The 18,640-nt window shown below is 38.9% G+C and overlaps 1 protein-coding gene across 2 annotated transcripts in view; it reads left to right on the top strand.

Annotated features, from left to right (window-relative positions):
- LOC139939945 (uncharacterized) overlaps positions 1-18,640 on the top strand; it is a 46,816-nt gene that overhangs the window by 7,492 nt on the left and 20,684 nt on the right. The window contains exons 1-2 of one of the 2 annotated variants that reach the window (XM_071936114.1): positions 12,137-13,121; positions 14,898-15,036. In XM_071936114.1, the coding sequence (XP_071792215.1) occupies positions 13,034-13,121; positions 14,898-15,036 (227 nt within the window). In that variant the 5' untranslated portion in view covers positions 12,137-13,033. Of the gene's footprint in view, positions 1-12,136; positions 13,122-14,897; positions 15,037-18,640 lie in introns of those variants that run through there. The other variant, XM_071936113.1, reaches the window with a different exon arrangement.

The raw sequence follows: 18,640 nt of genomic DNA, 5'->3' as shown, positions 1-18,640 counted from the left end.
ATATGTTGAGATACACCAAGTGAGCAGACTGGTCTTTGACAATTACCACTAGTGTCCACTGTCTTTAGTAAGGAGTAACTTACTTCTATTGAAGTTTAGTACAAGAGATGTCTTTGTTATACCTGGTTTTAAAATCGGAGGATTTTTAAAGACATTCATTGGGGTAGGTTGAATTTCTGCAATTAAAATGGGTGCAGCCACAGACTGAGGGTAGAATGAACAAAATAGCCGGGTCCCTTTCAGATATGATAACATTTGGAATTCATGATTGGAGGGACACAGAGAACATGACATGGATCTTTACATTGTGTTTGATTCTACAGTTGTTCATTTACATACCATTTAAAGGCAAAGTATAACTAAAGCGTAAAACTGATAGGCCTATCTTTTCACAAAACCATGATACTTCAAAGTGAAGTGAAATGGTTCTCAATGCTTTTTACTATTGAAAGCCACTGTAGGCTCCATAAAAAAATTGTATTACCAAAAGAGTGATCACCAAAGCTATATACCTCTTTTGTGAAAGAGTAAAAATTTCACTCTCTTGTCCGAGTGGTGTCAGTCCCACTCTTTTGAGAGTGAAAGTCAATCTGTGTCACTCTTTTTGAGTGAAATTGGAACAAACTTCACTCTAAATCGAGTTGAAAGTACCTGTCTTTCACTCTAAAAAGGGTTGTCCGCCATGATGGCTCTTTGCAAGAGTGGTATGGTGGACAAAATGAGTGTTTTTTCACTCTTTTTACATTAAAGCCATTGGACACTTTCGGTAAACAGTGTTGTCCAAAGGCCCAAACTTTGTGAAGCACAACTTATAAATAAAATAACAAACCTGTGAAAATTTAGACTCAATCGGTCATCGGAGTCGGGGGAAAATAACGGGAAAACCCACCCTTGTTTCTGCACGTTTCGCCGTGTCATGACATGTGTTTAAAATAGATCCGTACTTCTCGATAACGAGAATTGATAATTGTTTCAATGTTTTCTCAAAAAGTAAAGCATTTCATGGAATAATATTTCAAGAGAAGTATTTCACCATTACCTTCTGTAAACCCTGTAAGTCATTTGTAAATCTGTTAACTTAAAAAAAGAGTTCTGTTCTGAAAGTGTATAATGGCTTTAAGAGAGATACCTTCCCTTTAAGTCGTTTCTCACAGTCACAGGCTACCACGCTAGGCTGTACCCCCAGGGTCCACGAGGACGTTTTGTGGTTTTCTTTTAATGGATTTTGATATTTTTTAGGGCAGGACTAATTTGAGGGGTTTTATAGATCTGGTATCTTGTGGTGGGGAGTGAGTTTGTTGACTTAATTGTCTGGTAAATAAATACAGACTTGGGATTGATCTAAGGGGTAAGTGATGGAAAATGATGGATAAAGGAAAGATTGTCTGATTTTTTTTTTCAATGTAGGTTGATGAAAGACCCAGCTGAAGTCCCCAGTTGATGGCCCATAATTCTAGCTCTGATTTATTTTATTTTGTGCAAGTCTGAATCCTTCTTTAAAGGGAATGTATTAATACATTTGGTAATCACTCATTAAATTAATGGCTGGCACTTCAAAGTTACTTTGTCAAAAGTGCAGTGCGTTCGATAGCTTTTGGAGAATCTTTTCACTTGGAAATAATCATGTGGCTATGGAAAAATATAATATCAGTTTTTATCCCTCAAAAGTTGAATCAGAGAAATGTTCCTGATGTAAGATACATTTTCCAGAATGTGTATTCTAATTTTCAATTAATCTTCCTACTCGGACATAACCACTCCAGATTTTGGGCTACAGATTTTGTAAGCAAAATTTTCACAGGTTATTTCCTTTATATAGGGTTTTAACAATTAAACGGTTCAGGAAACCAATACTACTATGCTTTCCCTTTAAAGCCATTATACTCTTTCGGTACGGAATTGTTTTTTTTTAAGTTCACAGATTTACAAATAATTTACAGGGTTTACAGAAGGTAATGGTGAAAGACTTATCTTGAAATATTATTCCATGAAATGCTTTACTTTTTGAGAAAACATTAAAACAATATATCAATTCTCGATAGTGAGAATTACGGATTTATTTTAAACACTTGTCATGACACGGCGAAACGTGGGGAAACAAGGGTGGGTTTTCCCGTTATTTTCTCCTGACTCCGTCGACCGATTGAGCCTAAATTTTCACAGGTCTGTTATTTCAAATATAAGTTGTGGTGCACGAAGTGTGGGCCTTGGATAACACTGTTTACCGAAAATGTCCAATGGCTTTAAACAGGATCATCAAAACTACAACCATGATTTTTTCTCAAGGTTATTGGTACACTTCAATGCCTGTTCCAATCTGTTACTCACAACAATGATCCTATTGCCAACTTATAATTTAATTTATGAACTTAATTTACTCAAGACCACAAGGCACTCCTGTTCAAACCCAACAAATTTAGAGGTATGCGCAATTCTTAGTAAATTTCAACCTCAAAACCAATGCGCTAATAAATTATGATAGGTGTCCAAAACTAATCCCAGCGCCACTTAGTTTGTTTATTTTCTCGTCTTGAGTCTCATTTTGGGGATGGGTTGCCAGTGGTAGGTGTAAATCTTGGGTGTGTTCGATCACGGAGGAAAGAAATATGACTATCGTGGAAGTAGTGAGGGTAAGAACGCACTCTCTGAGGTTATGCCTCCGTGGTGTAGGAGCATGGTAGGAGGTACGAGTTTTATAAAGCTGTGTCAGTGATGCTTTAGAGGAGGGTTGTGGAGTAATGACAAGCACCCAATTTCATCCTGCTTAAAACAGATGCTTAAAGCAGAACATATTGCGTGATAAGTTGCTACTGGGGAAAAGATGAGCAGGGAACCAGTCACAATCTGTGCACACATGACATGGTGCTTTGAATTGGTAACCGTTCCCAGTAATCAAAATTGTTAAGTGCTAAGCACACTTTTTTGCTTTGCTTCAATTGAAATTGGCCCAAGGGATTCATATCATATGTACAGTACGTACACTGGGGTTGAAAGTCACAAAGTTGAACACACCCTTGCTCCTGGAATATTTTTGCACCTCACAATGAGACTGGATTGAGCACGAAATAGTACGACTTCTACCCATTTTCAGAGCCCTAGAATGGTACCTGTACATTGTAGGTCAGACTTGACATTTCAACTAAACAGTGACATACCTTGTAGAGGGGTGTGGGGGCCAACAGGTTAATGACTTCCCTTAGGTATCTTACTACTTGATACTATAAGGACATCCGGTGTCTGCAGGTGTCTCAAAGTGTACTGTACTTATCAATAAGGAAGTCTTCACAAACTCCGTATCATGATATTTTGAACCTTTTTGCATTACCTGTTGGAAGGACATGTAACAACAACATCAGTTGGTCTAACCAGATAGTTTTGTTGTATGGGGGCCAAGTGGGACAATAAAGACATATTTTATTTGTGTTTACAGTATGTGTAGGGTGTGGATCCGTGAAATACAATGTCATCAGATGTACTCGTTCCTGAACGAATTATCAATCTTGTAAGGGTCTTTGTTGAGATTCTGCATACACAGGCCTGATACTTCATGGAGGCAACGAAGGCGATTGCCTCCATGCCCCCTGGTCATTCGAATGGTGCCCTCGCTTTTGAAATGCTACAGTAGAAATTTACAATTTCCTGATAGGGTGCCCTTTACCAAGGAGAAAATGCCTTGGTGCCCTTGCCCTTTCAAAAACGAAAGCATACAGGCATGATACACTAGAATTGAGAGCCCATACACAATTTTTGATATAAACAACTGACTACCAACTGACTGGTGGCTGTATTAAGGCTTCACTCAACTCCCGAGACCCACAACTCAAAAGAATAATAGAGGAGAAAAAGGCGTCTTCAAGACGAAAATAAAAGAGATGGATGCAAATAAGAGACTCATCCATCAAATGAATGAAGTAGTCAGACAGGCATGAAATCGCCTGATTGCTTCGTTTATTTTTAACCAACGAGGTTTCCCTTTGTATTTTCTGTTGGGATGGAGGTTTGGAATTTCAGTGAGCAATTATCAGAATTATCCACGGGACACATAGGCAGAGCTGTCATGCGTTTTTGTTTTCATGTTTGCATCCTGGGTTAAGTTAAAGACACTGGACACCTTTGGTAATTGTCAAAGACCAGTCTTCTCACTTAGTGTATCTCAACATATGCATAAAATAACAAACCTGTGAAAATTTGAGCTCAATTGTTTGTCAAAGTTGCGAGATAATAATGGAAGGAAAAACATCCTTGTCTTACAAAGTTGTGTGCCTTAAGATGCTTGATTTTGGGACCTCAAAATCTAGTTCTGAGGTCTTGAAATCAAATTAAATTATTTTAGTGAAAAATTACTTCTTTCTCGAAAACTACGTTACTTCAGAGGGAGCCAGTTTTCACAATGTTTTATTCTATCAACAGCTCTCCATTGCTTGTTACCAAGTAAGTTTTTATGCTGACAATTATTTTGATTACTGAGTATGTCTAGCGCCTTTAAAGGGAGGGTCAAAGGAAAGTTGTACCTTGTTTTGAGGCAAAATTGTAAAGAGAGATACAATGAAAGTCACACGTAAATGTATCAGCTGATTACAGTGTTTACTTGCTGAGAAAAATTGATACATGAACTAGAGGGCGCACAAGCCTAGATACCTGGGCCGATGTGCTGCCATTCTCTATAATGACAAAATAGCATCACATAGGGCGCATTTACATCAACACAGTCGTGTATTTCACATTCAACATGCGTACAAATTCCATCTTACAGAATAGCGTGCGAGTCTCCTTGCGGTCCCATTGCGTTTGTGCACGCAGCATCACCAGTGCGCCCTTTAGTTCTTATGTATAACTGTATGGTATCAACTGCATCTCTGGCTGAAGCAGAATGTAAATTGACACCAACCCTCAGAAATCTGAGAAATGATTCACGCATGAATTGTTTTTCAGAGTCAAATGTTTTTCAAGTTTTCCAAACCATAACACTTTTCTTACTAAGGGAATCTTTTCTCAAAAGAGTTTGTGCTATTGGTGCTTCTCCCCCAAGTAAGTTTTTATGATCATTATTTTTTATTTAGTTTTAAAAATTCCAAAAAGCCAGTACTGTTAAAACGTGGTGAGGTCAACAATTCTTTTGAATATGGTTAAGTTTTTTATATATATTTTCTTTTCTCAACAAATATCAGGAATGTAATGACTGGAAATCAGACAAACCTGTACACAAAAGATATATACACAGCGTTGTAATTTGCTTCTCCCCAGCAAAAACAAAATTCCAACGACTTGGTAAAGTGGGTCATAGATCACGTAGATCATGACAAGTGCGAAGATGGGGAGTATGGATGGGCACAGCATACCTTGCAGCCAGTGAACTGTATGCCTCCTGGTCAATGCCCTAACAGTAACACTACCCCAATGGCATGGGTGTGCGGAGCCAATAGAGAAAGGTGGAACCTACATGTTTGCAAAGACAACAACTTTATTTGAAGGTCTTAAATTTCTCTCAAGGAAAGGGTTAGACAAATTTGTCTTGAATATTAAGGAACTTTCCATAATGAGCTTCAGGCTGCCAGTAGGTCATAGTACGTGATGCAATTAAGTTGGACAAATTAAGCATAGAAAATGCTAGCTGGTTACCAGCCAAAATTCCACAATGTTTAATAATTGCAACTGGTGCCCACACTTTTTTTGCCTAGCGAAGAAATTAGCTGTAATCAGTAATTTATAAAATTTGATCTTTGTCATTGTCTTGGTGCCCTGTTCAAGTACAGATTGAAGTGTCTCTCATAGAGGATTTCTTTAGGCCACATAAAAAAAGAATTGTTGATCGTCCTTTTTTTTCGAATGGGGGAGGGAGGGAGGTTTTTAAAGAAATCATCACAATCACTATAAAACAGAGGGTTTGTGTCTTTTTGATGTTTTCAATAGTTTTGTCAAACAAATTTAACTCCTAGATGACATTTTCTGTAAACTTTTTCAAACAACTAAGTACAGTGTAGCCCAAGTAAATATTTGAAGAATTGTTCTTGCTTTGCCAACATAAATAAAAACCTTCTTTAAACATCTTTTCAAACCTGTACATTTTGAAAAAAAATATCAGCTGAAAAGGTTGTTTTTTATGAAAAAATAAAAATAAAATGGGGTCGGGTTTTTTTGAACGGTCGGGGGCGGGGATGATCAACCATTTTTTTAAATTATGTGGCCTTAGTGTGGAATAACTTTCCCACCTTTACATAAGTATCAGGAGTGCATAATTGTAGAGAACACACAACATTTCAGTGGGATATAATATCACTTATTCTGTGAACAATTTGATATTTATATGTTCTACTTTTAGACATGCTCAATGGAGCTGTACAAAGGAGTCACATGCATGAAATGGGCCTTTATTCATGCAGCAGCTGCTGCTTCAGCAACACATAGGTCAAAGGTTACAACTCTATTTCAGGGTTGAGATTTCTCCGTTTTGATCCGGAACTCCATTTTTGTTTTTTCCTGAAAAAAAAAAGAAATTCAATTTTTTTTTATTACTCAAAATTGATTGAGAACAGTAAAAATAGTGGCAGGTAAAACTATTACATAATGATGAAAAATGCACGTAAATGTGCGGCACCCAGGATTGGCCAATTACCTACCGTATCTTTCGGCCCCCAGCAGAGGGTACCCTACTCAAATGGAGTTTTAATTAGTGAGCAACAAATGTTCTTGTTTGTTCTGTGTATAGATAAAGGGAAATCTCACAGTGGGTTTGCAATGATGAAGTTTCTGCCGAAAATCAGTCGAAACTCACTCGATGTCGTACCTACCTTTAAAAAGAAACTGAAATGTACTCGTTTTCATCATCATATTTACACAGGGCCCAACCCTTCTGTGACAAGCCCCAGGCAGTCAATGCCTTGGCAATAATATATAATCATATATTGGTTGCTGTAACAGCAGTAGTACATGAAGTAGCAGGCAAGCCCACTTAGTATGGACCTAGCCACAGGGGGTTTCTGTACATAGTATGTTCCTCACCCATCCAGCCAATCATGTATGTGACATACTGAGTATCCCAGTGAACCTACAACATTATTATTAGAAGCTTGTCACAGCCAAAGTCGGCCATTTTTACCCGAGTTCGAGAGCAGCGTGTTTCGGTTAGGATAGAACAGACTTCCAATCAAGGCAAGGCTTGTCGCTCAACTTCTAGAGATCGCTTGGAATGGTGTTACATACAATGTTCACTGGTAAGAAAATCTCCTTTCTGCAAAATCTGGGTGACTTTTTTTTTCAGTTGGGTTTTGTAGTTTGTTGTACCTTTTGGTCGTGGTTTAAATGTAGTTTCTACAGTATTGGCAGCAGGGTAAAATCGATCAAGTGATACCTCGTCGAATGTTCTTGTTTTCCTTTAAGAAGTAGGGTAAGAATTTGAAATGCGAATATTATTGTCGTTATTTTCACCGCTAATATGTTTCTGGAAATGAAACCAAGGATGCCTCATAAGTGAACGTAATCGTTGTAGCTCGCACACCTGAGAAAACTACACTCTAAAACTAAAGAGTTGAATCCAACACTTGCATGAGTTCGGTGAGTGACAACACTTTGAAAGTGTTGAATCCAGCATTTTATATGTTAAATCCAGCCTTTTAAAGTATTCTGTCAACAATTTAAGTGCCAGGTTAACGTTAAAAGCTGATCCAACAATTCAAAGGAATTTTTTAGAGAAATGTTGAAATAACCCGTTTTGTGTTGGATCAAAAATGCTAGAATTAACAAACAAAACGCTTGATTTAACACTTTCAAAGTGTAGTCACTCACCAAACTCATGCAAGTGTTGGATTCAAGTCTTGAGTTTTTAGAGTATAGTAAGCAAGGGAGCTTGTTGTGAGAACCAGAAGCACTGTGGTTAACCCCTTCTCTACCCTAATAAGTGTTCTGGGTTCTTTAGAGTGCTCTACCCATCCTAGGACACAGGACATGACTTATGGCTTAATGTCCCATCCAAATGTCCAAATAACAGGGCAACTAGGTAAAGGTATCTTGCTCAGGGACACAAGTGCCATGACCGAGACTTGAACCCACACTCTGCTGATCAGAAGAGGCTGAGTCTGGTGCTCTTCTTAACCAATCGGCCACAACATGCTGTATTATTTATTTTGGCAAATTGATGCGTTTCACTTTTTGCTTCTTTGCCAAACTTGCAAATGCCCTCGCGGGATTCTTAATATAAAGTCTTAACTCCTTTTTCAAGTTCCCAATCTCCTCTCAGAGTCTCACTCCTAAGGGAGGAGTTAATCCTCGAGCTTCTACTCGTAAAACACTTTTCCTCTCTCCTTCTCTCACAAAATCCAGCTTTTTGATTCATCGCTGAGGTTGCTTTGGATCTGGTTTTTTTATGAGAGAGACTAAAATAGCCCATGGTGGTAGAGTAGTTGGTGTAGCTGGAGCCATAGAACTGCAGTCTTTTGTCAGGGGTACCATCCCCTCTCTCCTCTTTTAAACTCTTAGAAGCCTCCCATTGATGCTGTATGTATATCTCGGCAAGGCTTGTTGGCACTAATCCTTTTTAAGCACTGGTAGAAAAAAAGCTTTTGGAAAGAATTTTTTTCACTCTGAAAAAAAATGAGAGAATAGTCGGGTCTTTCTGTTGAGGAAGGCAGTGGTGGAGATTATTGCCCTATGGTGTGACGGGTGATTGGACCTGAATGGGCTGGACGTTAACATTATAATATCTATAAGTGCCGAAATGCCTTAATTCGCTGATCGTGCAACATGTAGTTTTCACTGTATTGTCCCAAGTTGGACACTCGATTTGGAAAGTTTGCCAAAAGTTTTCTATGTGTGCCTAACTGCTTAATCATGCAACATTTTCACTGTATTGTCCCAAGTTGGTTTGATGTCCAAATTGGAAAGTTTTCAAAAAGTTTTCTAAAATCTATGCATGCTGAACTGCCTCGATGAGCTGATCATGCAACATTTTCATTGTATTGTCCCAAGTTGGATGTCCGATTTGGAAAGTTTTCAAAAAATTTTCTAGCATCTATACGTGCTGATATGCCTATAACGCTGATCGTGCAACATGTAGATTTTTTTGTATTGTCCCAAGTGGATGTCCGATTTAGAAAGTTTTCTTATGGGTCTGTCGGGAGAGACTTTTTATTTGAGGTGTCCTAACCCCTTCTTGGAGATGTTTTAAAAATAGATCTGTTTGTGTGTAGAATTTGCTATGGTACAGTACACATGGGCATTTGCATTGAAGTGCACTTCCTGGTGTATGATAACAGAGTTTTTAAAGAGTTTGGGTACTTTTTGTAACACAACACAATGTCCACAGGTTTACATCAAACTTACATGGTTTAAAGATAATGGTGGTAGAAAGCTTTCATTAAATGTTACTTTCTGAAGTGCTGCATTTTTTTTAGAAATGAGTAAAACAATTTCACAAAAATAATTTCCAACTCAGGAGACGAAAAAAACTGATTTAGCAACATATCGCTATTTTTTTTCAACTTGTTCTCATACTACAATTTAAAAAAAGAAAAGAAACAGAAGTACTTTATGAATGTGACATTATGTTAATTTTGTAGATAAAACCATGATCCACGTACCATGCCTGTGATTTCATCTTTGAGAGGGCAAGGCCATTTCCATTTTGCAAAGGGCACTTTGTGGCCTTCGTAAAATGGCAGGCCTGGAATTATGTAGTAGGCTGCGGGGAGGCAATGGCTTACGTTGCCCATGGCCTCTGTTTCCCCTGGTCTTGGCCTTGGTGCCCCATAAGAAGTTCCCATAGACTTAAATATTTTCCAATGGAATTGCCCTTTTTAAAATGAAATTGGCCTTGCAACTGTGCTTGTCATGTATAGTGACAATAATGAGGCTGAGTTCAGTAACAGGTCATGTTTCATCTCTGGATCAAAAAAATAGAAAGAGAAACACAAAGAAAGATAAAGGATAAAGAAATTTGTAGTGTTAACGACTTGACAACAATGGTCAGAAAGTAAATTCCAAGCCACCCCAAAAAAGTACACCATACCCAATAGTCGGACTGACACTGAACTGTGTACAAACCAATGAAAAAGGTCCCTTACAAACCAATGAAAAAGGTCCCTTATCACAATAAATCCCTACCCTGTAAGATTGACAGAAAAATACCACCTTAAAAAGCGTTCACAATTAGAGAAAGTTTTGTATTAAAAATGGTGTTGTGATTGTGCTCTGTGTTCACTTTGACCTATGATCCTGAAACGTATGTGTTTGTGCGTCCCCTGTCATTTTAAGAATGTGTAATATTTTGTTTACACTTATTTTTAAAGGCAGTGTTGACTTTGGGTCTAATGTTGTATTGTAGAACTTCAGACTAAAGTGCAGTTACACTTGTGTTAAAGCGCGGTGGCCAATGTTGGTGATTGTTGAAGACAAGTATCCACACTTTGTGTGACCCAAGATGTACATGAAGTAACAATACTGTGAAAGTTTAAGCTCAATCGGTCGTTGGCGTCACGAGGCAATAATAGTGAGAAAAAGAGCAAAATTAATAATTTCACTCATTTCCAAATTCCAGGCCTGATACTTAATGTATAGAGGTAAGGAAGGCGATTGCCTCTATGCTCCCTGATCATTGCATTGGTGCCCTCGATTTTGAAATGCTACAGTTAGGGAATAACAGTGTTCGTACCCGGTCTTCACTGCGTGGTAATGACCGGGTTGGTGGCTGGCGCTGTTAACGGACCGAGCCTCCGGCTCGGTCCGTTAACAGCGCCAGCCACCAACCAAGGTCATTACCACGCAGTGAAGACGGGGTACGAACACTGTTATTCCCATTAATAAATACCTTTTTGGGCGAATTAAACGGTTAAAATTGTCCAAATTGTGTGACTTTTCTCTCGGCGGTATATTTGTGTGCAAATAATAAAAGCATTTACAAATCATGGTATGTTTTTGTCTAATGTATCCTGAAAAAAAAAAATTGCATCTGACTTTGTAATAAACCCAGTATTAGTCGAGGAGAGAGGAAATATTTCATTCATGCTTTCTCGGGTTATTGCAGGATTTATATTTTGATCTTGGCTGGGGGGCACGGATGTTTAATTGTACGTCCTAGGCGTACTCGATCAACATTGAAATCACAAGTATTCAAATACGCATTGTAGTTATGGTGTTAACATTGTAGACGCCTTTAGATGGAACTGTCAAACAAAGCAAAAAGGAAAGTAGCTTTTGAAAAGGAAAAAAAATCATGAAATGTAATTGACCTGACCAGCCCGTAGCCTAAGCCGACTTAAAACTCCGAGAGGGTTGGCTAACAAGGAAAACGGAAACTCTTAACTCGACATAATGTAAATTAAGTACTCCTATATTTTACTTCAGTTGAGTTGTATCCCCCAAAATGTGTTTGGAAGGTCTTTTTCTATTTGTTGTTTTGTCTTCATGTTTTCCAAAAGTATTCTACACATTTTGACATTATGTCAAATTGGAAGCTCATCCAGCTTTTAAGTTGTGGAACCTACAAGACCTAGGATGAATACGTAGGTCCTGATAATACATTGAAAGGGCAAGGGCACCAAGGCATTTTCTCCTGTCAAGGGCACAAAGGCAATGACCAGAGGGCATGGAGGCAAATGCCTTCGTTGCCTCTGTGTAGTATCAAGCCTGGTTCATGGCCTGAAGTTTCGACCCCAACTTGAGTCATAAGCCTTTGAGAAAGACTCTGCTAGGGTCGAAACGACAGGCCATTAACCATCTGTTAGGTCCTTTTGGTTGAGCAGTTTGCAACAGTTAATTCTATTTTTCTCAGTATATTGCACAGTAGATGTTTTGATGAACCTATATTTCTTTCGCATGACAGTTTAAAAACCGGCACGGTATCAATTTCCAAAGTGCTATATAGAGGTAGGTGTTAATACTCAGTTTAGACACAGTACTAATATGTCCTAGGCCTACTTCTTAAGGTTTACTTTCCCATCATGGGGACTGGACGTTAAGCTGGCTTAAGCACAGCTTGATTGTCTAACTCCCCTATTCATACAGGAACAGGCAGAGACCTCTGCTTTGATTGCAAACTGTATTGATCTATTCTCTGCTCGTCCACCTGAGTTGCCAAGCTACTGACTGGCCCTGGCAGTTGTAGGGTATTGCTAAGTAGTCGTGAAAAAAAAAAAAAAAAAAAACGAGAGAGAAAAAAAACTTTGTGTGTGGTGGTGGGATTAATGGATAGGTGTTCACCGCTCGTGGTCCTCCTCCAATTGGCAAAGTAGCGGACGGACTGAACGAACCCCGACACGGCGATGAGAGGGATTTGCATGTCATCTATCGGATGGTTGTAATGGTAATTCTCCGGCATGTTGTTCACTGGATTTACAAGTATACAGTGAAAGTGGATTGGAGCGACTCGCTACGCTTTAGTAGTTTTTATCTTCAATGTGTTGCTTTTTAAGGGGAACAAAGTGTTGCTTCTGTAGCATTGGTGTGCCATAAGAACGACTGTTTTTACCAGGTTTAGACTGTAAGCGAGTAACACAGAGTATGCGGCGCTGGATTGTATAGATTATAAAATTCATTGGTGTTTGGAAATTCTATGAAGACTTTACACCCATTGCTGGTTTTATATGCATCGTTGGAATGAAGACTGTACATATACGATGTTTGTGTTGGATCGCGGAGCTGAAAATTAGCAGCCAACCGTAACAGTGGTAAAAAGGCTGTCGGAATAGACTGTGTGCTTGCGTCTCTACCAAACTGAACTTCCAAAACAACTGTTAAACTGTGTGGCTGATACATGTATTGAACCCGTGGACTGTTGTCTTTTGAGTTTTCTTCAGAGAAAATAAGACTTGTGTGTTCTTCTGCTTGATCAGTTTATATTGTCAGTTTTACTTCTGAGTACTGGAAAAAAAACCACAACCAAATTATTTTGAGTTGTGTTGCTTTATAGTTTAGAGATGGAACTGTAGTTTGCATACCCACCAGGGTCGTTAGCACTGAGTTGGACATTCAGCAGAAAGCCAACGGAACGTTGAAGTACTTTTTTTACCTTTAGAATGTCTTGAGGTACGTGTTTAATAAGAGAATGATGTCGTCTGAGTTTTCAGAGTCCTTGCCATCGGATTTAACATTGGATTTATTGAAGCTACCTTTGCATTTACACAGTGACGAGGGTGAGTGTTAACTTGTTTTAAACGCTGAGAAAATCGTTATTGGGGATGAAAATGGATTTGTTTTCCGTGTAAAGAGGGAAATTGGCCACTTGGTTTTAACAACAGAAATCAGCTGATGCGTTTAGTTCAGGCTCTCAGATACAGTTTTCCCGAAAGTGACTTCATTTCAGAGGGAAATATTTCACAGAAAAGATATGCTGTCAGATGAACTTCATAATCAGTTATTTTTCAGGCTAAAATTAAATAAATATGTTTTTAATCCTTGAACCAATCCGTTGCAATTTCTTTAACTTTTAAGTTTATTTATTTATTTATTTGTTTGATTGAAAACTCAGATAACTAGAAGTCACATATAATGTGTGAACTACATGTACCAGAGCATTCGTGACAATTCATTATTGATGAGTGTGCACATATGAAATAGGAAAGCATACCCACGTACCTGACAAAAACAAAGAGGGATGTTTTATACTAAAATCAGTTTTATGGTGCACTAATATTCAAACGCAGGGTGTAGTAATGTTTACAACTCTCATATTAAAGGCAGTGGACACTATTGGTAATTACTCAAAATAATTATAAGCATAAAACCTTACTCTGTAACGAGTAAATGGGGAGAGGTTGATAGAATAAAACATTGTGAGAAACAGTTCCTCTGAAGTGACGTAGTTTTCGAGAAAGATGTAATTTTCCACGAATTTGATTTTGAGACTTCAGAATTAGATTTTGAGGTCTCAAAATCAAGCATCTGAAAGCACACAACTTTGTGTGACAACGGTGGGGTGTTTTTTCTTCCATTATTATCTTGCAACTTCGAGCACTGGACTCAAGGTCTGGTGTTAATCTTATTAATGATCAGCAGAATGTGGGTTCGAGTCCCACTTTTGTCCTTTTAAAAGCAAGAAACTTAACCATTAGAGCCTTTTGCGTTGTCTTTTGGTTGGGACTCGAAGCCATTGGTCCTGTTTATCGAGTAAGGCATGTAAAAGGGCCCATCAGTTACACTTAATGCGAAAGAGAAGAGGTTTGCCCCGGTGTTTCTGGCAGTGTCTTCTGATTGTGCCGCAGCACCTTGTAAACCATTAGAAGATGCTACATAAATGGGACGTATGGTGTGATTATTGGAAAGTAGAGGATGGGTATCAGGTTGGCTGAGTGTTTTTTCCCCCTGCCTTTTACCTCTTTGGATCTCGGTTCGAATCCCACCTCAGACCCAATCCTTGTGGTTTTGGTTTTTAGTCCTTGCGTGGGGTTTTTCCCCTTTGGGGGTTTTCCTTTCACACTTCTTGCATCGGGGACCAGGATTTTGATTTTGCTTTTAAATTATTTTTACACTGATGTGTATTACCATAGAGTAAGGACAGAGGCTGTCTTTACTCTATGGTATTACTCAGTATGCACAGTAATTTTCTGAGTTCTGTGATATTTGCCTGTGTTTTTTTTCACAGAACTTGGTAAACCGAGTATACAGTGCTGACACACATAGTTGAATATTTCTTCTTGTTTCCTATTCTTCCTGTTATTGGCGCTAATTGTGCTGTGTTAGATGTGTAATCAAATAAAATAAGAATATTTTAGCTACCGGGCAACCTCGGTAGTCTAGTTGGTAAGACACTGCTCTAGAATTGCAAGGGTCATGGGTTTGAATCCCACGCGAGTAACATGCCTGTGATATTTTTTCACAGGACTTGGGGAAAGTACTGAGTATACAGTGCTAACACACATCGGTGTACGGGCAAAGAACCAAAATTAAGAATATTTTTCTTCTCTGAACAGGGAGTGGTCTTGAGATTCACAATCTTGTAGAAGACAAGGATGTGGCCGCTAAAGCGGTGACGTTGGTCGTCAACAGTAGCCGAAAGGGCGTCGTCTCTCTATGTGCCGATGTTGCCAACATTCTCAGGGCAAAGAAAAAGTAGGTACAATTTGTTTTAATTCTATAACCAACTGTTTCATTTTTTTTTCTAAGCAGACTCTCACTGTTCAGTCGCATAATAGAGAGGATATTTTCTCACACTTAAAATGAGTTCTGAAAAAAAAACCCACTTAAATGTGGAGTGCTTCGCTAAAGGGGTGTGCATCTGCTGAAATACTGTAAAACACTTCTTGATGCATTTGCAGTTGGGAGTTAACTGGGCAGGGTTGTGATTGCGCATGAAGGCTCAAAAAAAAAAATCACCCACCCACTCCAATGACAATTTTTAGATGTTGAATGGCTTCATAATATAATCTTAACACTGAAAGACAAAGTACAACCTCAAATGAACTACATGTAGATGTAATTTAATCATAACCAAGAACAGCCCAACTCAAAAACTATACACACATAAAAATGTGTACATGTATGGGCAGCTTTAGTTAAAAAGTGAAAGCTGGTTAACAAATCCCATATGCACATGTACAGCAGTACACAATGAACAGCGTTTTAGTCTGACTTTTTAGGGGGGAAAATGACAGCCAATCCATCAGTTGGGACATTTTCTTTGTACCAAGTGATAGAGCTTGCCATTGAATGAAGGGATGAACCATTGCATCCAACAAACCTATACGTATTGGAAATATCCACAAAAGGGAACATCTTCTTGATGTTTCCTCATCTGTAATCATGTAGTATTCGTAGTAACGGGCATTAAACTTTGCTCTTGAAAGGGCACAGCAATTTGCCTCTGGTAAGGGGCACATTGTCCTGGAAAATTTAAAAATGTATTGGAATTTTGCAAAGGGCAGCACAGCAAAACCCAGAGCACTGCCGTAGGGGTATTTGGAGGCCTGCTGTAGTAGCTACTCTATCAATTTTCTGTGGTATCGGACACTTCTATGAGGAAAATTTATATTTGTATGGGAACTTTGCAAAGGGCAGGACATCGCACAGTAGTTGGTGTGGGTGCCGTGGCTCCGTGGGGGTATTTTTAAGGCCTGCTGTTAGGTCTCGTGCCCTGTAGCTACTCTATCATGTTTAATCCAGCACGCCTCTTCCAGGTGCCCAGATCGTGGCAATTAAAAGAAATACGTAGCATCAACCTGTTCTACGCCCGTCTGAAAAAAAAACCCCTAAGCCTACTGAATGTTCTGAAAGCCAGGCTTAATGTCAGATGTGTGAAAAATGGCACCCGGAAACCTCAGAAGTTGACGAGGTGAGAGGGAAAGGCTCATTACTTAGACATTGGCGTCATTTTAGCGTTTCTTGACGGCTGTAGAGACACTGGGTTTGATGGTTTTGTGTAAGGATTCATTTAAGATGTTGAAGAGAGGAAAGTTTGACAGCCCCAAAAGAAGATTAGCCTTGATGCCTGTCTCTCAAACATTCAGAGGAGATTCGCTTTTTTCCCGTTAATGTGTGTTCTGAGATCTTGGTTGGTAACCCTAGTAAGAATGTTGTTCAGGGTTTATTTGTTCTGAGTTCTTGGTTGGTAACCCGTAGTAGAATGTCGCCAAGGCTTATTTGTTTTGAGCTCTTGGTTGGTAACCCGTAGTAGAATGTCGCCAAGGTTTATTTGTTTTGAGTTCTTGGTTGGTACCCCTAAGTAGATTGTTGTTCAAGGTTTATTTGTTTTGAGTTCTTGGTTGGTAACCCTAAGTAGAATGTCGCCAAGGTTTATTTGTTTTGAGTTCTTGGTTGGTAACTTGTAGTAGAATGTCGCCAAGGTTTATTTGTTTTGAGTTCTTGGTTGGTAACCCTAAGTAGAATGTCGCCAAGGTTTATTTGTTTTGAGTTCTTGGTTGGTAACCTTAATGAGAATGTTGTCCGAGGTTGAGATTATAATCATACCACTTTTAAAATTCTTCAATACAAAGTAAATGACTTCAGAGTTAAAAATAAGAAACAAAGTTAGAGCCATCCCAACATTGAGTGCTACTACATACTATTGTGGAAGAAGTACATACATTACCATACAAATGCACTGCACATATTCAAGAATACAGTTTCACCCTGGACTGCAAGCCTGAGGCAAGTGATTTTAGCGCTGAGCGAGTAAACTCAAGACTAGAGAAGTCCGGTGGTCTTGTGGCTTTTTTTTTTTTCAATTAAAAACCATAACTAACACCTCATATAATAGATGTTACATTTGCATCGGGATAAAGAATATTAATTTTGGTTTTTACCTATTCACCGATGTGTGTTAGCACTGTATACTCAGTACTTTCCCGAGTCGTGTGAACAAATATCACAGGCATGTTACTCGGGTGTGATATTTTTTCACATGACTCAGGAAAGTACTGAGTAGGCCCTATACAGTGTTGATAGCAAAATAATTCCTCACTTAAAACGAATGACGTTCAACATGTGGACTTTGATTCTGATACCGGTAATTATCACTGGTAAAAGTTCTGTTGAGTATAACAAATTCTTCTCCAGTGCTTGGTCAAATTACGTTATAAACATTGTAGAAGTTCTTCCTCCTTAAGATTCAGCAGCCGATTTCACGAAACGCTAGGATTAATCCTAACTCGGGTAAGGACGAGCAACCCATCCTAACTTAGGATGGGTTCAATGCGTCCTTTGTACTTGGATACGGAACTGAACCCGTCCTAAGTCCTAAGATGATTCCTAAGTTCCTAGGAAGAGTTTGGTGAAATCGACGGCTGGTCTTGTAAAATAAATTATGGTCCAGTTAAAAGTTTTGAGCTTCAAGTTTTACTCTCAAGTAGTTTGCACTAGTTTACTTGAGAAAAATATTCACAACAACGAATCTAAAAAAGGTCAGTATGCATTTAGATATTGTCAGGTTTTCTTAATCTTGAACAGTCAATCAAATTGAAAATCCCTGCCTCGATATTGTCAAATTTGTCATGACTTCGTCAAATCTGCCCATCAGCTTTTAGTTGTTATTCCTCAGAGAACAAACTCTTCCGTATAACTCGAGGGATGGGATTTTGAAACCTAACAAATATTTTGTTTTTCGGGGGGCGAGGATTTCATCTTACAGTCGCAGAAATTTCACATTATATTTATCGAAGATTGAAGGCGTTCCTAAGAGACGCTCTTGTGTCAAATCTGTAGGGATAGACCCACCAGGGATGGGATCTTAAAACCTCAAAACATGAAGATTGAAAATAAGGCTTCGGTCTTAATCTTCACTGGGACTGTTATTCCAAAGACATTTTAATTAAGAAACATGAAGATGTTCTAAAAGGAACTGTCACTGTCTATCAAGACAGAGAAGAAAGGATGTGAGGTCGTCCAGGTGGAAGTTCCATACCCACTGGGATTGGATTTAAGATAATGTTGGGTACTTTGTTTCCTCCATGGTTTGAGGTGTTCAGGCGTTGGAGTAAATCTTCTAAACAAAAGTGGATGGTCTCGGCAGCGCGATCATCAACTCTTTCTCTCTGGGTGGAAAGGAATTAAAAGATGTACATGTAAGGGTTTGAGAGGGACAGTCGCTACACCAGTCAAAACAAACATTTTGTGGCATTGGGCCAGAACTCCACAACTGACCATGCCTGTCCAGCTTGGGATTGAACCCCTCACTGGACCACTGGACCACTGGCAAGAGTCCAGTAGTTTTTAGCATTGA

The sequence above is a fragment of the Asterias amurensis genome, chromosome 7 (genome assembly GCF_032118995.1).
Source record: "Asterias amurensis chromosome 7, ASM3211899v1".
NCBI lineage: Eukaryota > Metazoa > Echinodermata > Asteroidea > Forcipulatida > Asteriidae > Asterias > Asterias amurensis.
Note: the sequence above shows the minus strand (reverse complement) of the source record. Positions and strands in the feature narration are given on the sequence as shown.